Raw genomic sequence first — 23,548 nt, 5'->3', positions numbered from 1 at the left:
TTTCCTTCAAAAAATGTTGTCACCTGGCAACATTTCCTTTTTGTTTGATGGAAGATTAGTTGGTCAAAGACTATGGGCTCCACGAGGGCAGGGACATGCTGGGCGCTGCCGCCTTCCAGAGCCTACCACTCTGCAGGCTTTCCACAAATACTGATGGATGAATGAGCCAAGGCACTTATTATGAACATCTCTGGACTAGTTGCTCCTCCTCCTTGGGGCCAGCATCCTTCCTCTGAAAAATGAGGGGCTTCGATTTCATTATGTTCCTAAGTCACTACAAGCTGCCTAAAGCAGAGTGGAAATTCCTAGTGTGAGAAACTCCAGAATTAGGTAAAAGGAAGTGATAGCAGTTAACTCTCCATGAGGTACCAGGGCAGCGAGGCTAAGGTACAGTCCCTGAGAAGTATCACCCAGTAAATAGCTAGTGATCGATTCGCCAACAGACCTTTCCCTCAAGCTGCCCACACACAGGGAAAGCGGATTGTCCCCAGTTCCTCTCCCCTGATGGCTGTCATCTGATGGGACTAGTGAGTGGTCGGAAAAAAAATGAGGAGAAGCAAAGGACTGAGGTACCAGAACCTGGATAACTGGAAGCCAACTATCTTTGTTAATTCTCAGGTTGGTTCGATAAACTGCTGTTAAGCATCTGTTCTGAATCAGGCACTGGGGGATTCAGAGATTAATGGCCTATGGTGCCTGCCTTTAAGGGTCTGACAGGGGAGAGACAGGGAAATAGTTAATTACAACATTTTCATTTATCCATCCATGCATTCACAAGTCTGTATTTGGATGGCTAATCTGAGCAGATGACGGGGGTATACCTATCCTGGATCCTAAATTGTAGCCAGGATCCATTGTTGGCAGCCTTGAATATTTTAAGCAAGCTGAACTCTGGAAAATATTTTTTTTCCTGACATTTCACAGATTTACCTCTTCCCCAAAGCCATCCCTAATTCTCAGGAGATGGAAATTGTCAGAAATCAGGAGGCAGCGAAGTAGTGAATAGTTGTGTATTAGCTCCCACTCCACATAGAATTAAGAAATGACCGTGTCCTGTTGGTCCAGCCTGGGCAGTGATGGTGGTGCCACTGTTGGCAAGGTGGTGGGACACGGTGGTTGGGTCAGGCAGTGACCTGACAGATGAGAGGGGGCCTCCAGTCTGCACCGGCCACTAGCTGGGGAACGCAGGGCAAGCATCTCTGAGCCCCCGTTTGGCCCTCTGTAAAATGGGGAAAGAGCCGTACCTCTCTCAGAAGGTTGTCGTGAAGTGTAAATGACTTAACAGATGTGCTGGGAAGAATGCTGAGCACATGGCATATACAAATAAATGGAAAGTCTTCGTGGTAGCAGAGCCGGGCAATTCCGTCTGGCCAACCATCAAGGCATATGTCTGACATTCTCTGGCGCAAGTATTCTGACTCATTTTTAGGAAAGGAGGAGTTTATTTTTTGGCCTCTTACCAGGACAGATCTCTCAGCGGATGGCTCGATAATTGTTTGGACCCAGAGACTGAGTCAAGATGTCCCAATTCAAGGCTTGGGAAGGATTCCTTATCTTTGTGTCTAATCTCAGGGCCAGGGTGAGCCTGGACATTCAAATACCGTCCTGAGCCTTGCCAAGCTTCAGCCAGAGGAATTGGCCGGGGTGGGTACGCTTCACTCCCGCAGAGGAAATCCCATCCTAGAGTCAGCGCCCAGCTGCTTACCCAAGTTTTTTCTCACTCTCTCTCTCTCATATGTGCATCACATAACACCTTTCATGAAATCAAAACCATGCATCATTCCCAGGATTATTATATGTGTGGCAATTGCAACTCAACTGCAGGTTCCTAAATACATATGTGTTTAAATAAAGACATCACTGAATATTTATGAGTTTCAAGAGACCCATGTGTTTGGTTCATGAAAGCTGTGAAGTATTTGGAGAGGTTTTTTTTCCCTCGAGCTTGGAAGCTTCCTTGAAGGGGTGCCTCTGTCGGGACTTGGGAGAACTTTTGGCTGCCGCCACCGGCACAGACGGTGGCCCCTTTCTCAATTCAGTGGCACCTGAAAAATATCAGGAGGCCCATTAGGGATATCGGATGTCACAGGTGTTGAGTAGATCTTAGCATATCGTTTAGGAATGTTTTCTAGCACGCACTTGTGGCGTTCACCATAAATAAACATAAAAAAGCGGTTCCTGGGTGTTCCTGTTTTTTTTGGGGGGGACTTGACTAGTTCCTACATCTCTGAATTATATGATGCTAATTCAAAAGTCAACTCTACAAACCCTAGGTATCTGCCGCCACGGGAGCAGGCCAGGGCTGGGAGGTGCTATCAATCAGAAATGGGGAATTTCTGTTAGAAATAAAGAGGCAGACACGGCATTAGGAAGAGTGAAGGCTCCGGAGTGAAACCGAGGTGCTGGCTGGGAGGATATGGATAAGTTCCTTGGTTTATGAGTCTCAGTTTCTGGTTTTATAAAAATATAGAGAAGCTTACCTCTCAGGGCCGCTAGGAGAATTGATTGAGACCATCTGTGGCCACAGCGCCCAGCTCAGCCTCTGAACTCAGGAGGCCTTGCATCTTTCCATCTTTCCTTCCTTCCTTCCTTCCCTCCTTCCTTCCTTCCTTCCCTCCTTCCCTCCCTCCCTCCCTCCCTCCCTCCCTCCTTCCTTCCTTCCTCCCTCCCTCCCTCCCTCCCTCCTTCCTTCCTTCTCTCCTTCCCTCCCTCCCTCCCTCCTTCCTTCCTTCCCTCCTCCCTTCCTTCCCAAAGCTTCTCTTTATGGTTTCAGCATTTCTTCCCCCTTCTCCTTCTCTTGGGCCTCAGGTGGGGGTCAAGCACAGTGGCAACCAACTCAGATGGGCGCTGTCAACTGTTGGTGTTGGTATAGTTTGGGAGAGAAAAGATGGGGACAGGTGGCCTTGGGGGCTTCTGGGGGGCTGCCATCCCTAGATACCTCCCACTCAGCGATGTGCATCCAGAGCTCACTCTGGACACAGGAACAGTTAGCATCCTTATATCCAAATTGAGCCAACACAACTGGTTCAGAATAACTTTTGCCTGCTGTGGAAAGCCATCAGGTTTTCTTTGACTTTGCCTCTTCTCATTGTTTGCTGAATCCCAAACTCAACTTTCTGGCTATGCCAAACCTCTTTTGGTTCCTCAGCTGCACCATTCCTTTTCTTGTCTCTGGACCCTTGCTTGGCTCTTCCTTCCATTTGAAACACTCTTTTCCTTGTCTGTGCACTTGGCTAGCTCCTGAGTCAGCTGTCCCTTCCTCCAGGAAGCCTTCCCTGACTCCCAGCCTGGGGGCCTCTCCTGCGTGCACGTCTCCATCATGCCACGGAGCACCCTGGCGAATAAAGGAAAGAGCAATTTCCCCCCTCTTGTTGGTCTGACTGAGCTCCAGGTGAAGGAGGACTCGATCTTCTTCATCCTGCCCTCTAGTGCCTAGCACATTCGCCCGCACACAGTAGGCGCTCAGGACGTATTTGTTGAATTGAATTGAACCCAACTGTCTACTGTGTGGTAGGTGGAAAAAGCAATCACGTAGACTTATGTTTACGCATCAGAAAAATCTGGGATGGAAGACGAGGCAAACTAGGAGCTTTCAGGCAGAATCTGATTGGACCAAAAAAAAAAAAAAAATAGCTCCTTCATTTCAACAAGGGGGATATGGGCTGGTTTGGTAGGGTCTTTTTTTTTTTAAATTGAATTTGTTACAAATTGCTTCTGTTTTACGTTTTGTTTTTTTGGCCAGTGAGGCATGTGGGATCTCAGCTCGCCAACCAGGGATCGAAGTCTTAACCACTGGACTGCCAGGGTAGTCCGTGGTAGATTCTTATAAGAAGCAGGAAAATGTCCAGAGGAGGATGAAACCGTTGTAGCCAGGTGGAGGTGGGTGGTGGGTGCGACGCGTAATGCCCTTTAACTCCTCCTGTCACTAGCTCACCTTCCTCACCCGCAACCCATTACCACTTCCTCCTGCAAAGGTGGAGGAGAAAGACTTGATGGCATTCTGTGATTGGCTGCTCATTGAATTGCTCTTTTAATAGCTGATGGAACCAGCTAAAGTAAGGTTTCTAGAGGACTTTATTTATTTGCCACGTGCCTCATCTGATTACTGAATAAATGCATTAATGAGGGACATGGCTGGCCAAAGTTGTCCGAGTTCATAAGTAAAAAGGTATGGTAATTTCCAGGGCTCCCTTGGGGACCTTATCAATCATTCTAGAGGTTTTTACCTCTCACTATGTTTAAAGATGACATGGTGGTGGCGCGGGGCTTCCATTGCCTTTTAAGTGGCCTCTGGAGAAGCCAAGCCGGCCAGATTGTAAATCGTGCGTCTCCCTCCTGGTTCTAAGCTGCCCTTGGAAGACTTCGGCTTTGGCCAAGGTAGACCTTTCCCTCCTGTATCGCTCTCTCTACCATCCCCCCCACCCCGCCCCCTTTTCTAAACTTACCATCAAGAAAGCTGCCATGCTTCAGGCCCTGATTCGCACAGACCTCTGGTGAAGCGCAAACACCAAGGGCTTGGGTGGCACGTCCCGTTTGGTGGATGACGTGGCCGTTGGTGACCATGGTAACCTCCCTTCCCAGGCGTCTGTGGCTCCACAGACCTAATTTACACCGGTCGCTTCCAGATTTGAAGGGGCTCTGGGGACCCCATCAGCGCAGCAACAAGCAGGGTTACTTAATGAGACACACACGGGCGCACCTTCCTTTAGCCGCGGCGAGGTACATACCAGGTACTTTCAAACCCTTTCAGGTTAAAGGAAACAATCCCAAGTTTTTATTCAGTAAACGTAGACACTTAGTCCTTAAAAAAAATCCAAAAAGAAAAGAAAAAGAAAAAGGAAAAGACATATCCTTTCATGTTTGTTTCTTACACCAGTGAACACAAAACAGGCCTTGTGTTGCGTTACCTTGTTACTAGACTTTAGAATGGACGGACCCCCAAAGGCCACAGGCAGCGATGCTGTCACCTATCAGCACTGCCTTGCAAATAAAAACATAAAACCTAGCAACACCTATTCTTCTTCCTTTGTCTTAAAAGAGCTTGAAAGAAGAACCCATGATCTGTGTCAATATCCCCGTACCCGACAACTGTATCGACTCTGGCAACAGAAAGGAAGAAACCCAGCCTCCTGCCCTGGCTCCCGGGGGACAGGTGGCATTACCTGTCTAGGCCTGGCTGGCCTCAGCAGGGACGCTGTCGGAGTCCGAGTCAGCCGGTTCCGCCACGCCTTCTGTTGCCGTCTGACTCCAGCTGTCCGACCTGTCTGAGACGGCGTCGTCCTCTCCGACCGTCACCTCCACCCAATCCACGATGCCCGACTCCTCGTTGCCGTCGCTGCCCTGGCCGTCCCGACTGTTGCCCTCTGATCTGTCCGAGGTGGCCTCCGAGGGCTTTGCCGGCAAACCGTCTCTTGCTTGCTCGCCGCCCGCTTTCATCCTGGGGCCCAGCTTCTCCAGGTCCTCTTCGCAGAGCTTTCTGGGGTCCTTGTGATACCGCGGACCGCCCTCGCTCCCGTTCTCCGAGCTCTCGGTGACGACGGCTTTTGCCGCCTTCCTGGACAGGGCGCCGTAGCCGTGATCATCCGCCACGCGCTGCTGCTGGTACTGTTCCAGCCACTTTAAGGTTCCAGTTTTTAGCAAGCATCTGTTCTCCTTGAACCAACGCACGATTTCAGTTCGGACCAGGCCGGTCTTGGCCGCCAGCTGGTCGTACTCCTGGGGGGTTGGCCACTGGGTTCTTGCAAACGTGCCCCTCAGGAGATGAACCTGTTCTTGATTTTTTGTAATTGCTGGTGAAGGGCTGGGCAAAGAACTGGGCACCTGGGCACCGGAGAACTGGTCGAGTCGAGACAGAGCACCATTGGGGGCCACCGAGTCTGGGCCTTTCTTGCTGGACCCCATGGAATCCAGGACGGCCTGTTCCATGCTGTCCCGAAGCTTCCGCCTCTCCGAGAACCAGGAGTCGATCTCTCTCCTGCTCAGCTTGGTCTCCACTCTTAGCCTGTCCAGTTCTGCTTGGGTCGGGAAAGAGCTTTTCAGAAAGCTGTCTTCCAGGATTTTCACCTGACCTTGGGTTTTCTCTTTGAACTTCTGCGGGGCAAAGTCTGGGTACGCGTGGCAAGTGCGGCCGTGCCGGGAAGCCGCGATGGCCAGCTGGTCTTTGGCAAGGGATTCGCTGGTGATGTGGACGATGCCCCTTTGACACCGATAGCGGTGGTCGCTGAACCACTTCTTGATCTCACTCCTGGCGAGGCCGGTCACCTCGATGAGCCGGTAGACCTCCGCGTCGTCGGGGAACTGGCTCTGCAGGAAGCTCGCCTTGAGGTGCGCGATCTGCTCCTTTGTCTTCTTGCGGTCGCCGGCTGGGGTCAGCGAGGGGTTGGCCACCTTGGGCGGAGGCTCTGGCACTTGAGCGACGTGAGGGCGCTTGGGCTCGGGGGCAGCTTGGGGCGTCACTAGAGGTCTCTTCTGGCCGTGGTTGGTCACTCCGGCCACGGCGAGTGTGATGGGGGAACAAGAGACGGTCGTTGGCCCGCTGGTCACCTGGGTCAGCACGAGGCTGGTCTGGCCGAGGATCTGGCACGGGAGCGCCGTCTGGAGGATGGGCTGTGACATCTTTGTGGGGGCCAACTGGGCGGGCAGCACAGTGATCGTTGGGGGGACTGACTGGATGGTGCCATTAAACATCTTCTTCCGGGCCTCCTCCACCTCCTCCGGGGACCAGCTGATGCCATGCTTTAAGCGCTGGGTGGCAAACCAGATTCTGATGTGCTCTTCTGGGTGTTTGGAAGCAGCTGTGAGCCAGGACAGCTCAGCCTGCGTTGGGTAAGGGAACTTGTTGAAGGAGTTGATCATGGTGGCGTTGGTGTCCAGGGCAGAGTTGTATTTGGTAGTGTTCAGCGGCACGGGGACCTTGGGGACAAGGTTGATATTTGGTGGGAGCTGGACAGAAGGCATAACGTGTCCTAAGGTGTCCTGGAGGAGCTCCACGCCCCCGAGTCGTGAGAGGATCTCAGCCGCGTCTGTCACCAGGCGGGTGGTCCCTTCCACGTGGTTCTCGGGGGCGGCCTCCTCTGGCTTCTTGGGCACCTTCTTGGCATCGGCTTTCGGTTTCCCTGGCTTCATGATGGGGGTTTTACTCACCGAGATCCCGGGGTCATTGTCCCCGCCTCCGGGGCCGCTGGTGGTGATGGACGTGATGTGGCTGGTGGCGTCGATCGACTGCTCTAAGACGGTCTGATTATTGCGCTTGATGAGCTTCAGCTTGAAGTTGGTCTCCCCGGGGTGGAACTTGGAGTTGTGGTCAGACAAGGAGTCGTACTTTTTGGTTGTGAAGTTACATTCGGCACACACGTAGAGCGGGTTGAGAATCACGTTGGGGTGCTGCATGTCCACGTGCTCCGTGAACTCGTTCAGGTTCTGCGTGGAGTAGGGGCAGTATTTGCATTCATAACCACCTTGGAGTTTTTTGGATTGATTCTCCCCTGTGGATTTCACCTCTATCACTTCATTTTCTTTGGAAGAGTTTTCAGGTTCTGCTGCCCAAGGGTCCTTGGCCACTTCGGGCTGTGGCGTGCCGATTCCTTTCTCTTTGGCCCTGTCTCCTTCCTCGGGCACGTCTTGTTCCACTACTTGTGATGTCCGAACCATGCATGGGGTTGTGGATTTTCGTTTGCTCGCCATGCTGTCTGTCTGTGTGCAATGGCTTATTTTGGGGATGGGGGCGGGTAGGGCAGGGGCAGTAAAATTTTTGGAACTACTAAGATAAAAGGCTTTTGGCTTTTATGCCCCGCTCCAATGGCTTTGGTTTCACTTGAACGCTGAAGTCTGGTGCTTGAGTTTCCAGAATGATTTCAGTGCAGAAGATTGTAACTGTCCCAATGGCTAAACATAGGAGGCAGCATCATATCTGTGGGACAAGAACAAAGAGAGTGTCAGTGTTTCCTCACGAGGCAAAAGAAACTAGCATTTCTTTCTGAGTTGCTCCCGTGACCCATCCCAACTGGCACCCAAAGCAAATACCCAGGTGCGCACAGATGGTGTGGGAGTGGGTACTCCTAAAAATGGAAGATCACATTCTTCTTCTCTTCCATTCTCTGGGAATTCCGGTCAGTGGGAACAGGCCCAAAGCAAGCAAATGAGGATGCAGGTCACTCATTCATGTTTAGAGACCAAGGGATACAGAAAAGCAACAAGGGCACTGAGATCTTATGAAGTGGTGGGTAGGGTGCTGGAGGGAACCTTGCAGTGAAGTGCTGGCTGGGTTCGCAAGCCGCTTTTATGGATGGTACATCAGAAGCAAGATGCTTGCCTACGGCTGGCAAGTGGAATTGATATAGGAGTTAGAAAATGGATATGAATGTTTCGTTTATTATCATAAAGGTAAAATCACTATAGAAAATCCAGAAAAGTCATCAAAGTATAAAAAAGAAAAGCATCACCCCAAATATCGTAGTTCCTTCATTTCACTTGAACATTTCCCATTTTCACAAACTTTGAGCGAAAGCATGATTAAAAAACGACCGTGGGACTTCCCTGGTGGCGCAGTGGTTGCGAGTCCGCCTGCCGATGCAGGGGACGCGGGTTCGTGCCCCGGTCTGGGAGGATCCCACATGCCGCGGAGCGGCTGGGCCCGTGAGCCATGGCCTCTGAGCCTGCGCGTCCGGAGCCTGTGCTCCACGGCGGAAGAGGCCCCGCGTACCACCAAAAAAAAAAAAAAAAAAAAAAAAGGCCGTGTGACATTACATTGTGGGATATACCAGACATCATGTATTTAGCCATTGGACTTTTGTTGGACATGTATTCCTAACTTTTGGCTCTTCTCAACAAAATTGTAGTCAATACCCTTAGTCCTTATTTCTGAAGTAAAAGCACTGGGTCAAAGGAGGTCAACATTGTACATTCTCTTGATTCATACGGCCAAGTTTTTGCATCATTTGGCCTTTTCGCCGGCAGTGAATGAGTGCCCGGCTCACCACTTAGCTTACATGAAATATTACCATTAAAAAGCCTGGCCAATTAGATATGGGAAAACTGTCTTTTGTTTTAAAAATAAATTTTATTTATTTTATTTTGGCTGCGTTGGGTCCTTGTTGCCGCGTGCCGGCTTTTTCTAGTTGCGGCAAGTGGGGGCTACTCTTCGTTGTGGTGCACGGGCTTCTCATTGCGGTGGCCTCCCCTGTTGTGGGGCACAGGCTCCAGGAGCGTGGGCTTCAGTAGTTGTGGCACACGGGCTTCAGTAGTTGTGGCTCACGGCCTCTAGAGCACAGGCTCAGCAGCTGTGGCTCACGGGCTTAGTTGCTCCGCGGCATGTGGGATCTTCCCAGACCAGGGCTCGAACCTGTGTCTCCTGCATCGGCAGGCAGATTCTTAACCCACTGTGCCACCAGGGAAGCCTTGGTGCTTCTCTTGATTGCTTATAAGGGTGAACAGTTTTCAAAGATTCACTTGCCATTTGTATTATTTTGTGAATTGTGGATTTATACCATTTTATTTTATTTTATTTTAATTTTTTTAAACACGGGGCTTTTGCTTTTTTAAAATTTTATTTATTTATTTATTTTTGGCTGTGTTGGGTCCTCGGCTCTGCGTGTGGGCCCCCGCCGTTGCGGCGAACAGGGGCCACCCCCCACCGCGGTGTGCGGCCCCGCCTGTTGCGGCGCACAAGCTCCAGATGCGCGGGCCCAGCAGCTGTGGCCCACGGGCCCAGCTGCTCCACAGCATGCGGGATTCTCCCGGACCAGGGCCCAAACCCACGTCCCCCACACTGGCAGGCAGACTCTCAACCACTGCGCCACCAGGGAAGCCCTATGCCATTAAAAAAAAAACATACTTTATTATTACTTTAAAAAATTATTTATTTATTTATTTTGGCTGTGCCAGGTCTTAGTTGTGGCATGTGGGATCTTTAGTTGTGGCATGCGGACTTCTTAGTTGCAGCATGCATGCAGGATCTAGTTCCCCGACCAAGGATCGAACCTGGGCCCCCTGCATTGGGAGCACATGGTCTTACCCACTGGCCCACCAGGAAAGTCCCTATGTCATTTTTATATTGTGATGCCCAGTGGTTTTATTATTAATTTATGAGTTCTCTCTATATTAAAAACATTAGTACCTTTCTATATTTGTTGCACAAATTTTCCAGTTTGTCATTTACCTTTTAGCTTTGCATATGGTATTTTTTTCATGTTTTACAGGTAGAAATTTTTTATTTTTAGATGGCAAATTTATCAATCTTTTTCTCTTATGGTTTCTTTCATTGTGATTTTACATTTAGAAGGTGATTCCCTGCTTTGATAGCTGAGACCTATTATTCTATGTTTTCTTAGAGTGTTTTGGCTTTATTTTTTACATGTAACTTGTCTGGACTTGAAGCGAACTGATCTTGGGGTAAGCTGTGAGATACAATTCTAACCATTTTTCTTGAAAGTTATCAATTATCTCAATAGCATGTATAGTGTTATTTATTTCTCACTAATTTGTGAAGCTACCTTGGCCATACATTAAATTTTTCTATATACTAGGGTGTCTCTGGATTATCTGTTCTGTACCTCTTATCTAGCTCTTGACCCTTACACTTACGCTTCACTTAAATTTTTTTTTGTAGATTAGAGCATGTTTTAACATCCGGTAGAGTGAGATTCTCTTTCTCATTCTTCTTTTGCCAAATAATTCTGGGTTATTCTGATCACCTATTAATGTAAATCAGTTCTCATGAATCAGAGTCATCTGCAAAATAAAATTCTGTTAGAATGTGGATTGGAATTGAATTAAACAAATATTAATTTAGGAGTACAGGAACAGTTTGCTTATTATAAGGTAGGTTATGTTAACAGAACCCCAACGGGGCAAGTGATGGACTGGACCACGCTGAGTATCTAAATGCACGGGCTTCCATAGAGGATGGCCTTTCATCGTGTGTTTGGAAACAGGGGTAGCCGACATGACATCCGGGGGAAAGGGGATGGAGGAGATAGCATATCCTCTCCCGTCCCTCCCACTGGCCTAGGTTTGAGTTCCACTGAAGAGAGGGCTCAAGGCAGAATTAACGAACTTATTTTCAAGAGCAACCCTCGGGGACTTGAGGCCCCACTTATCTGCGTAGGGGGTCAGGTGACAAACCTGTGCAGGACTCGGGGGAGGGGCACCCCTCCCCTGGGAACCCAGAAACGGCCACTCTGAGGCATTTCAATGCTAGGCAATTCCTTTTTTATTTTTTTAACATCTTTTTTTGCAGTATAATTGCTTTACAAGTGTGTGTTCGTTTCTGCTTCATAACAAAGTGATGCCGGGCAATTTCATCAGCAGTGGGTGAGGGTCCCTAGGGGCATCGGTGAGGACAGGAGATGGGCACAGCAGAGCAGAGGAGAGCTGTGTCGTTTTGCTGACAACACCCAAGTTGACATGTTTGGCTGAACATCAGACTCTTGATTTTCCCCCCTCAAACATGGGTCCTGCCCCGCCCCCACCCACCATGTCTACAGCTCTTCATCTCCATCTCTACGGCACACTCAGGCCAAAAGCCTCTTTGCCTCACCCCCAAATGAGTCCATCGGCGATCCTGTTGACTCTGTCTTCAAAAATAAACCCAGTATCGGACCACTTCCATCTCCCGTCTGGAAGCCTCCCACAGGCCTCCTGCTTACTTCCTCTCCAGAGCAGACCAGGGGTTTTCTTTCTGCTTCCTGACGGGCTTTATTTATGGTTTGAAATTCATTTTGGTACTGAAAAGCACTTAAATGTTATTTTTTAATCTCTAAAGGTTTTTAAAAAATCGAAGTATGGTTGGTGTCTCATATTATATAAATTACAGGTATTCACAGTTTTTAAAAGTTATACTCCATTTATTTATTTTTAATTAATTAATTAATTTTTTTGCGGTACGCGGGCCTCTCGCTGCTGCGGCCTCTCCCTTTGCGGAGCACAGGCTCCGGACGCGCAGGCTCAGCGGCCATGGCTCACGGGCCCAGCCGCTCCGCGGCACGTGGGGTCTTCCCGGACCGGGGCACGAATCCGCGTCCCCTGCATCGGCAGGCGGACTCTCAACCACTGCGCCACCAGGGAAGCCCTGAATTGTGATTTTTAAAAGAAAGGGAGCAGAAGATGACTTTTCTTTTGCAGAACAAAGAAATTGCGCAGGAATAGGTGCAGAGGAGAGAAGAGACTTTTTTCACAGAAACTCCTTTATCTAGAATTATTTAAATCTGTTGACAAGTGAGGCCAAGAAATGAGCCAGATTTGTGGTGAAATATCCTAAAAGTTTTTGGATATTCTAAGAACTGTGGTTCGGAATAGACGGTATCTTCTAAAACGTATTTGACAATCAGGGATGCAAACCACAGCAGATTAAAAAGAAGGGAAGATAAAGGAAGGAAAGAGAAGGGTGGGGAGGGCTCAGAAAACAGTGAGCCTTTGAAGAATTCCTCTCCCAAGGTCCTCCCAGTGAAGCTGCAAGAACCACTGCCCTTGGAAGAATAATCCGAGCACAGCAAGGGGGCGAGTGTCTGCAGAGCAGTAGAGACTTGGCATCTGTCTTTCTGAAAGCCTGTGAGCCACCAGTGAGGGGACCAGCGCCACGAGGCCTGCTACTCGCCGGCGTGAAGGCTGCATATTTCTGGCCAAGTCTTCAGGTTCAGGTGTGCACTTGAACAAGTTAGCAAAAAATAAAAAAAAAACAAAATGAATGCATGAATAAAATGCACGTGAAAACTCCGACACAGTCCCTTCCATGGCGGGTGGTGAGTGTCCCAGCAGACCGGCTCCATGTCGCAGGCCTCGCCCTGGGCCGGTTTCCCAGCGGGTCTGAACTGCGTGCAGGCACGTTCTGTGCCGACCTGAAAAGACTCCACTTCAAAGCAGCACCGAGTGGTCCCCAGGCTGCTCCAGCCACTGTGCTGAGGGCCCCGCGGCAGGTGGGGAGCCTCAGAGGCAACCCCTGCCCTTGGGGGGCGTGGCCCGAGCAGATTAGAGCTAAACACCACTGTGTTTAAGATCCTGGTGCCCAGAAGGAGAGGAGAGGTGAGAAGTTTCCTTCCTCTATGACTCTTCTCCATCACGCCTCTTTCTGTCTTGAATCCCACCCCTCACAGGACGACTAAGAGCATCCCACGTACATGTTACATGGAGGAGCCCAAACACTAAGTACAGACTCTTGCTTCCTTTGCCTGTTTTTGCGATTGACTGGATTTTTTATTTTATACATTTATTTATTTTTGGCTGTGTTGGGTCTTTGTTGCCATGCACGGGCTTTCTCTAGTTGTGGCGAGCGGGGGCTACTCTTCATTGTGGTGCACGGACTTCTCATTGCGGTGGCTTCTCTTGTTGCGGAGCACGGGCCCTAGGCGCATGGGCTTCAGTAGTTGGGGCTCGCGGGCTCTGTAGTTGTGGCTCATGGGCTCTAGAGTGCAGGCTCAGTAGTTGTGGTGCACGGGCTTAGCTGTTCCGCGGCATGTGGGATCTTCCCGGACCAGGGCTTGAACCCGTTGTCCCCTGCATTGGCAGGCGGTTTCTTAACCACTGCGCCACCAGGGAAGCTCCGATTGACTGGATTTTCCTTTTATCCACTATGGTATTTATTATGTGCCACAAAGAAGCCCCAATGAGTGAGAAATGACACCACCTTGGAATAGATAATATATAAGGAAAATGGCCAGCCTGTAGAGACAGTTATGAACAACTCATTCCTGGATGTCTGTGCAGGGCTCTCCCTTCACCACTTGGTGCTTCTTCAGTAGTCACTCTTCCTGTTGTGAGTGGAATGCAATTCGATTAGAACCCTGTTTACTGAGTATGGGTTTGGGCCAGAACCCTGTGGATACGGGGCATACAAAGATGAAGAAACCATGGTTCTTGTCCTCAAGGAGTTCACAGCTGGTGTATTAGTTAGCTCAGGCCGCCATTACAAAGTGCACAGACTGGGCGGCTTAAACCACAGAAATTTATTTCTCACGGTTCTGGAGGCTAGAAGTCCGGGACCAAGATGTCTGCAGGGTTCGTTTCTTCTGAAGCCTCTCCCCTTGGTTGCAGATGGACCCCTTCTCACCGTGTCCTCACATGTTCTCCCTTTCGTGTGTGCCTATCTCTAATCTCCTCTTCTTACGAGGACACCGGTCAGACTGGACTAGTGCCCACGCTGAGGACTTCATTTAAGGTGACTTAATCCCCGCTTTAAAAACTTTATCTCCAAATATAGCCACATTCTGAGGGTTGGGATTCCAATATATGAATTTGGGTGGGGACACAATTTAGCCCTTCACAGCTGGGCAGGGCAGGGCCATGTGAATACCCCTCGATGGCACACAGTGATTTTCACGTGCAGTCTTCAAATCCTGTCTGAGAGCCTATGAGTGCCAGACGCATTTGTAGGTGCTGAGGATGCAGGAGTGAGCAGACAGGAATCTCTGCTCCTGCGGAGCTCACATTCACATGAATAAACAAGCAAAAGCCGACACTGATAAGCACAAAGGAGAAAAGTCAAGCAGCGAAGAGGATGGGGTGGGAAGTGGGGTGACCTATGATTATTTTGTCTTATCGAAGTGTAGTTGATTTACAATGTTGTGTTACTTTCTACTGTACAGCAAAGTGATTCAGTTGTGTGTGTGTGTGTCTGTGTGTGTGTGTGTATATATATATATATATATATATATATATATGTTCTTTTCCATTATGGTTTATCACAGGATATTGAATATAATTCCCTGTGCTATACAGTAGGACCTTGTTGTTTATCCATTCTATATATAATAGTTTGCATCTGCTAATCCCAAACTCCCAATCCATCCCTCCTGCATGCCCCCTCCCCCTTGGCGACCATAAGTCTGTTCTCTACATCTGTGAGTCTGTTTCTGTTTCCTAGATAAGTTCATTTGTGTCATATTTTAGATTCCACACATAAGCGATATAATATGGTATTTGTCTTTCTCTTTCTGACTTATTTCACTTAGTATGATAATCTCTAGGTCCATCCATGTAGCTGATAATGGCATTATTTCATTCTTTTTCATGGCTGAGTAGTATTCCATTGTATATATGTACCACATCTTCTTTATCCATTCATCTGTCAATGGACATTTAGGTTGCTTCCATGTCTTGGCTATTGTGAATAATGCTGCAATGAATATTGGGGTGCATGTATCTTTTCAAATTATGGTTTTCTCTAGATACATGCCCAGGAGTGGGATTGCAGGATCATATGGCAACTCTACTTTTAGTTTTTTGAGGAACATTCATACTGTTTTTCATAGTGGCTGCACCAACTTATATTCTCACCAACAGTGTAGGAGGGTTCCCTTTTCTCCACACCCTCTCCAGATTTTGTTATTTGTAGACATTTTGATGATGGCCATTCTGACTGATGTGAGGTGGTACCTCATTGTAGTTTTGATGTACATTTCTCTAATAATTAGTGATGTTAAGCATCTTTTCATGTGCCTGTTGGCCATCTGTACGTCTTTTTTGGAGAAATGTCTATTTAGGTCTTCTGCCCATTTTTCTTTTTAAAAAAAATTTAATTTTTTAAATTATTTTTTTAGACATCTTTATTGGAGTTTAATTGCTTTACAATGGTGTGTTAGTTTCTGCTTTATAACAAAGTTATCAGCCATACATATACATATATCCCCATATTTCTGCCCATTTTTCAATTGGGTTGTGTGTCTTCTCAATATGGATTTGTATGAGCTGTTTGTATATTTTGGAAATTAAGCCCTTGTTGGTTGCATCATTTGCAAATATTTTCTCTCAGTCTTTAGGTTGTCTTTTTGTTTTGTTTATGGTTTCCTTTGCTGTGCGGAAGCTTATAAGTTTGATGATGTCCCACTTGTTTATTTTTGCTTTTATTTCTATTGCCTTGGGAGACTGACCTAAGAAAACATTGATAAGATTTATGTCAGAAAATGTCTTGCCTATGTTCTCTTCTCAGAGTTTTATGGTGTCATGTCTTTTTTAAAAAAAACTTTTATATTTATTTATTTCTTTGGCTGAGCCAAGTCTTAGTTGCAGCATTTGGGATCTTCATTACCATGTGTGCGACCTTTGTTGTGGCACACAGGATCTTTTTCAGTTGCGGCACGTGGGATCTTTGTTGCGGCGTGTGGGATCTTTTAGTTGTGGCACGCTGGATCTTCACTGCAGCATGCGGGCTCTAAGTTGAGGCATGCGGGATCTTAGTTGTGGCATATGAACTCTTGGTTACAGTATGTGGGATCTGGTTCCTTGCCCAGGGATTGAACACGGGCCTCCTGCATTGGGAGCATGGAGTCTCAACCACTGGACCACCAGGGAAGTCCCTGTCATGTCTTTTTTTTTTTTTAAGTCTTTATTGAATATTGCTTCTGTTTTATGTTTTGGTGTTTTGGCAGCAAGGCATGTGGGATCTTAGCTCCCCAACCAGGGGTTGAACCTGCACCCCCTGCATTGGAAGGCGAAGTCTTAACCACTAGACCACCAGGGAAGTCTCTGTCATATCTTATATTTAAGTCTTTAAGCCATTTTGAATTTATTTTTGTGTATGGTAGGAGGGTGTGTTCTAACTTCATTGATTTGCATGAGGCTGTCCAAATTTCCCAACACCGCTTGCTGAAGAGATGGTTTTTTCTTCGTTCTATATTCTTGCCTCCTTTGTCAAAGATTAATTGAACATAGGTATGTGGGCTTACTTCTGGGTTTTCTATTCTGTTCCATTGATCCCTGTGTCTGTTTTAGTGCCACTACCATGCTGTTTTGATTACTGTAGCTTTGTAGTATGAAGTCTGGGAGGGTTATGCCTCCTGCTTTGTTCTTTCTCCTCAGGATTGCTTTGGCAATTCTGGGTCTTTTGTCGTTCCATATAAATTTTAGGATTATTTGTTCTAGTACTGTGCAAAATGCCATGGGTAATTTGATAGGGAGCGCATTAAATCTGTAGATTGCTTTGGGTAGTATGGGGAGGCCTGTGATCTTAAGCAGGGAGGTCAGGGACTCCTTCTGTGAGAAAGCCTCACCGGAGCATTCAGACATTGCAGAGACAAGAAGGAGAAAGAGTTTATGAAACACAGAGGAGGCTGAATTTAATTGTGTAGGACAGGTGGGAAAAGGATGCTAAAGGCTTCACAGGGGAGGTAACTTTCTTCTTAAAAGAAAATGGCCTTGACTAAGATTAATTGAAATTTTCCCTACTTTGTTGATGAACCCTCATAACAACCCTGCAAAGCAGTGGTCATTAGCCTCAATTGATGGAAGAGAGAACCCAGGCCAGGGAGGATAATTGCCTTGCCCAAGGTCACATGACTAGTTCGTGGCAGAGGTGGGATTTAAACAAAGTCCACTCAAGCTGCAGCCATTTTCTCTGCACACGGCACAGTCTCCCTGGGTAAACAGGGCTCCAAAGGCGGAGTTGGATCCTGCTGGGTAGAGAGAAGGGGAGTGACTCCAAGTAGAGGAACAGAGTACTGCCAGGCAGAGGACACAGCAACAGCAAGGAAATGTCAGAGAAATGACAAAGACTGAGGCTAAAGGGCAGGCGTGAGGGCAGCCCAGAGGTGGCTGACAAGTCAGGTTGGGCTAGATTGTGAAGGGCCTTGAATGCCATGCTAAGGAGGTAGGATTTCATTCTGCTGGTGAAGGCGTGGCAAGGCCTTTTAGGCAGGATCATGGAAGCAGCAGGGTCTGGGAGATAAGTTTGGGGGGTGGGGATGGCAGGAAAAGAAGGCACAGTAATGAAGGTAATCCCCAAGCCAAACAGATGAATAATCATCTTTAACCTCAAGTTCAATAGTCAGGGCCCAGGCTGCTAGGAGACATCCCTCTCTCCAGTCTTTAGGTTTGCTCTTTAAGTAGATGTTGAGGGCTCTTCACTTTGTATTTGGAACTATCTCCCATTCAGTTTGGACTTCCTTCTCCACCAGGGAGTGGCTGGGTACTTTGGGTTTAGATGTGGCAAAACGGATTCTCCCTGAATCATTTTCCCGATAAAAACGACGGCGAACATTCACTGAAAGCTTAGTATGTGCCGAGTGCTAAGTGTTTCATTTCTCAAAAACCCTATGTAGACACTGAAGCTCAGAGAGGTTAAGGAGCGTGGCCATGGTCACACAGCCTGGAGCAGTAGAGTTGGGATACAGCTCTTTAAGTGTAGACAAATCACCCAGTGATCGTGTTAAAGGACAGATTTGGATTCAGTAAGTCTGGGGTGGGACTGACATTCTGCATTTCTAACAAACTCCTAGGTAAGGGTGACACCGCATGGGTGCACGCTCGGGGCAGAGGGCTCCGTGAGGCTCTCCAGGTGAGCCCCTTCCCGCTGTCACCCCCTTGGTCTCCCTCCTCCCCACTCTGCTCATTTCCAGACACAGGGCACAAGCATTTCCTGACCTTTCCTGGGAGTGACCTGTGGCCCCCAGGGGGAGGAGAAATGGGTCCAACTGTCAAATCAGCCCCTGGAAACTCTTTGCAAGGTGGCTTGCACATAGCCTGGCTGTCAGGTGAGGGAAATGTCCAGGCCTTGACCTCCCTAGGGAGGCTCTGGGGGAGGTGAAGGGTCAGACTGCAGAGGCCCCCTGTGGCCGGGGTCTCCAGCCCGAGGGGGGTCAGAGGTCGGAGTTAGTGGAGGAGCCTGGGGCCCTCGGCTGGGAGGAGGGAGGCGGGCACACGTGCCACTCTCAGGGAATCACACCTTCAGCCTCTGGCGGGATGCCACTTCTGATTTCAGAGCTTTTCACTGGGGCTGTCAGAGGAAATAACGGGACTGTCTCTGAACTTTCAAAGGAAGCATCTTGTCAAGACATCAAAGCCCAGAAGGATGCTTTTAGCTTTGCTGGGTCTTCTGACAGAGCTGTTAACAGATTCTGCTGCAGTTCATCAAGGGTAGATCTTTTGTGTGTGTGTGATTGTTCTTTTATGTTTTAAAGTCACAACACTGTCCTCGCTGCAATGCACCCCAGAAGAAGGAATTCTGATGGGCAGGTATGTTGTGATAGTGATGGTGGCGGGGAGATAGGTGGAGAAAGGAACGGGATGCAGGGAGCCTGGGTTTTGCCCTAAGCTCCCAGCTCTCTCATCTGTCTCCATCCTTGTCTCCATTTGTCCCAGCTGTTAAGTGGGAGAGGCTTTTGAAGTGTCACTGGTGACCCTGAGTTAATTCCTGAGCTTTACTGATTTCTCCCCAGCTTACTTGAATTTTGGGGGTGGGCCTATAGGGTGGCCCCCAAACCATCAGATGCCCCCTGGGGTGCTTTGTAAAAATGCCCATTCCTGAGCCCCAGTCCAGACTTATTAATTGCAAGCATCCAGGAGCAGGCCCAGGAATCTGCATTTTTAACAAGCAGCCACCACGACTGATGGGCAGCCGAGTTCAGTGGCCTCGGCCAGAAGCCATCAGTTGGCCTCTCCTGATTCAGAAGTGGTCGGGCTCAGGCCAAGCCTGCGCCGTGAAGGTGGGGCATATTCCTCGCCGTGTTCTGTGCTGGACCCGGGTAAATTAGCATATGCTCCCCGGGGAATGACGGTTCCGAGGATGATGCAGAAATGGGGGAAGAATTGTACAAAGTAACGATGCTGGAAGAGAAAAGAACACAGAATACAGGGCGCTCGATCATGGGGTATAAGACATCTTTAGAAACAACAGGGTACGTAGCAGCAGAGTCGGTGGCTGGGGAGGTGAGCTTTAAGAAGCTGTTTCCCGTTATCTGTGTTTGTGCTTAACTTTTATTGCTCAGTTTCGCAGACTTTTTTTTTTTTTAAAGTAAAGAAGGGTTTGCTGATCTGGTCAAATGTAGGCAGGATAATGTAGCCACAAGATGCCATTTTCATGCATAATCTTTATCATTCCCACAACCCCAACAGATGGTGATGCTCTCCATTTCACAGATAAGGAAACTGAGGCTCAGAGAGGTTAACTGGCTTGCTGAGGAGGGTGGAGCCCCGATCATCGTTGGCTCTACACCCACACTGCTGGGTCCCCGTAACACACAGTTGCTAATTGTTAACAATTCCATTTCCCGACACTGGGTCTATAAATTAGGTTTCTCACAAATTCTGAGTGGCTCTTCCCCACTGGGAGTGTTCAAAAGAGTAAGCTTTTAATTGAATTGTAATGTCTTTTTCAACTTGCTACTCCGAGATGCTCTCTTATTAGGTGGAAGAAAGCTTGCGTGGTCTCTTCCAGCCCAAAATTTTCAGCGGATGAAATGAAATTCATGAAATGAAATGGTGACGTTAGCGTCACCATGCATTTAGGTGACACAGAGCTCTGAGAGGAGGCTGGTGTCCTGCTAGCAGCGGGTAGGAGTGGTGACTTGAGGTGGGGTAGTGAGTACGCAGGGACAAAGAAAGCCAGCCACGCCCGAGAAGGCAGATCCACTCTGGGCCCCTGCGAGCCTGGGGCCCAGAATTTACTTTTACTCAAAGCAATGAATTCCAGAGCTCAGACTCTTTCGGCTGAGGTGAGGACGTGGCCTCTGGCTGTCCTTCTCCCCCTCAGTCGCCACCACTAGCGCCCACGTGGTGGGTGGAAGGGGCCACAGGCTGGAACCAGGCCTCCCGGCTTGAATCCTGGCTCTGCCACTTACTAACAGCAGTCCGCCCTTCTCTGGCCACAGCTGGGATGCCCACAGCCCAGGTCCTGAACCCCCACACAGCCTGGAGAACACCAACCGTAGCACGCGCGTTCACCGTTGCCAGCCTCAGTGCTTGAGTCTGTGAAATGGGTGTATCTCTACCTGCAGGACTGCACTGAATGAGACCCTTTAAAGCCGGCACGATCCGGTTCCCTAGAAGGGTGACTTTAATGAGTGAGCTGGTATTAGTGGTGAGGGGCTTGACAAAGTGAGGTTTAGAGCCACCGTTCTGCCCCTCCTCCTTCTCAGGCCCGCTGGGAGCATCCGGACCTTTTCCCCCTGCAGCCCCTCCGCTGCCAACCGCCGTGCCAGGTGCCGTGGGTTTATACCCGCTCATCTCACCTCAGTCATGCTGCTCCGACATCTTTTTACTCATCTTTTGTTCATACCCATAGACATTTCTATGGCAACTGTGCCAATATTTTTAATTCTCCCAGCTTTCCCTCTCTGTTTTAGTAGAAGATTTTGCTTTCTATGTTGCTGAGAAGATCAAGGTCACTTTCTTCCCCATCTCCACACTCGTCTCTTTTCTCTCTACGTCGGAGGAGGTAGCGGGCCTCCCTGTTACCAGGTAACCCGTCCACCTGGCCTCGAGGCCTGCCCTCTGCTCCGCAGGGAGCCCAGCACTCATCGGCTCCCTCAACTCTTATCTCCCGTCACTGGATCCCCTTCCCTCTGGGTTATGAGCACCTCAGTTTTGCCATTTCCCTAAAAAAGTAGACAAAGCAAAACAAACATGAAAAGCAACATCAAAGTTCCCAAAGCTGCTCAGTTCCACCATCGACTACACATTATTATGCAACGCTTGCTTTCTAGGGCAGAGGCTCCCGAGTGACAGAGACTGGCCTTGCGGGTCTGGCGCCACCACTCACTGGCGTGTGAGCCTGGACAAGTTACCCCCATCCTCCGAAGCCTCAGCCTTTCCATCGGCAATCTGAGGATGAAAATGGTACCCACGTCGAAGGGGTGCCGAGAGTATCCAGTGAGCTCTCTGAGCACAGTGTTTGCCTCCGGGCCCCCAATACGATAAGCTCTGAGCTGGCAACATAGGGAGGGTAGCTGCTGTTAAAATCACGTAACCATCAGGCGTCTCAAAGGAAGTTCGAGATGACTGTTGCCCGCCCCTCCTGTTACATCCCTCACCTCTGTGCATTCTGTCCTCCTTGCCCTGTCGACGCTTTTAAACTCTTAAAGTCCCAACTATATCCCGCATCACTGACTCTGTGGGGCAAACTGCCTTCCTTAAGTCGCCTCCTCTTGGCTCCCCTGGCTGGTGCCCCTTGTTCTCTTCCTGGCAGCTCCTACTTTGCTTCCTCATCCATTTTCTGCGGTCGTCTGCACGCCCTGGGCTCCTTCTCCTCCCGCTCCTCTCCACTGTCCTTGAGGGTGTCCTCCATCCCAAAGCGCTAAACTCACCCTGGCAGACAGACATCTACCAAACGAGCCTTTCTAGCCCCGGCTCCTCTTTGCGAAGCCCCAGACCTTCCTCTCCCACCTCTAGCTGACGGTGAGGACAGACTGCATGGACTTGTACCCGGACAAGCGCTGGAACAGCCACTCTCCACCGAGACACGATGTTTTGAACAAGACCAAGATGATTCATGAAAACCGAGGAAAATAATACATGAGTTCAACACACACAAAACATGCACGATCCACTCCCACTCAGTTGAACAGACTCTGCGCCGTCACCCCCACCTGGAAGGCGGCTCTGAAGGGGAAATTTGGTCTTGGAGCCTCTTCTGAGTGTCGCTTCGCTGCATCTCTGATCCTCCCCGGGAGCCTCAGCTTGAACACATGGAGAACCAAGCTCCCCGCCCATGTCCCAGACCCGATCTCTCCGTAATGCTCCTCATTCCAAATAAAAGCATCGCAATCCTCTGAGTCATTCGGGCCGGGAACCGAGTCCTCTTGCCCCCCCCCCCCCCCACCCCACAGGTAACCATGTCCCAGGCCCTCCCGACTTTGCCTGCACAATGGCTCCCCATCCCTCCTTCCTCCGCGCCAGGCAGGGTGCCCCCTCCTGGCTTCTCCCAGCAGCTGCAGTGACTCCCTGCATCCTGGCCTGGCCTCTGGGCTTCACCGAGCCGTGGCAGGCACCGCCCGTCCGGCAGCCCTTCCTCCTCTGGGCAGGGCACTCTCGGCCCCTGTGGATCCTCCAGCAGTGGGCATGTGACTTGGTCCTGACCACTCAGTACATCGTGTCCCCCCCCACCCCCACGAGACTGAGTGATTTAAGGAGGGGCCTGAGGACCCGAGTGGAGTGGTCGGAACCAGCTGAGCTGAGAGATGCAGAGTCCGCATCCCCTCCCTCTGTATGTCGCCACGCCTGAATCTGACACACGCGTGGGCCTCCCCTTTGGGCAGTTTGCGTACGCCAGTTTGATGGCGCTTTCTGGCACCTATGACTGAAAACGTCCTGACCGACACGGTTTCAGGCCAACCTCCTCGCTGCCACCATTTCTTTCTAAGACGGCAATCCTTCGTCTTGCCCTGCCACGGTAGACATGCTAGGTGACACGCCCGTTTGCACCGTCCTCTCATCCTTGTCATGTTGGCTATCCTTCCGCACCATTCTCTTTCCCTTAAGAAAGAATCTCAGGATGTTAGCGGGAGCGCCATTCATATGGTGCTAACCCGGAGTCCTTGCTAATCGATAAAAGTACCTCCTTCACAAACTGCAGTGCTCTGTTTTCAGAAACAGATTTCTTGCCACTGCCTACGTCACAACGAACGCCATGATTAAACGTCATGTCTCTAAACGTGAATCTGACCATGTCATCCTCATCTTCAAAACCTCCTTAGGAGTATTGGGAACCGGTTGTGACAGGTGCTTTCTGCTACCCGATTTCACCTCAGTGCTCCATTCCTGTCCTACAACAGTCCTGGTGTTTTTAAAGGGAAATACAGCAGAAGACCTATTCTTTGGAAGCAGAAACATGCACCTTGGAAAAGAG

At 49.3% G+C, this 23,548-nt stretch overlaps 1 protein-coding gene across 12 annotated transcripts in view; it reads right to left on the bottom strand.

The window, feature by feature from the left end:
• The window catches only part of ZHX2 (zinc fingers and homeoboxes 2), a 173,568-nt gene that overhangs the window by 9,584 nt on the left and 140,436 nt on the right, over nucleotides 1-23,548 (bottom strand). For 11 of the 12 annotated variants that reach the window (XM_067017431.1, XM_059042795.2, XM_059042794.2 and 8 more), the window contains one exon: nucleotides 5,163-7,909. In XM_067017431.1, coding sequence (XP_066873532.1) covers nucleotides 5,167-7,683 — 2,517 coding nt within the window. In that variant the 5' untranslated portion in view covers nucleotides 7,684-7,909 and the 3' untranslated portion in view covers nucleotides 5,163-5,166. Of the gene's footprint in view, nucleotides 1-5,162; nucleotides 7,910-20,628; nucleotides 20,740-23,548 lie in introns of those variants that run through there. The other variant, XM_067017438.1, reaches the window with a different exon arrangement.

The sequence above is a fragment of the Kogia breviceps genome, chromosome 17 (assembly GCF_026419965.1).
Source record: "Kogia breviceps isolate mKogBre1 chromosome 17, mKogBre1 haplotype 1, whole genome shotgun sequence".
In the NCBI taxonomy this organism is placed as follows: Eukaryota; Metazoa; Chordata; class Mammalia; order Artiodactyla; family Physeteridae; genus Kogia; species Kogia breviceps.
This window is presented reverse-complemented; position numbering and strand designations above follow the sequence as displayed.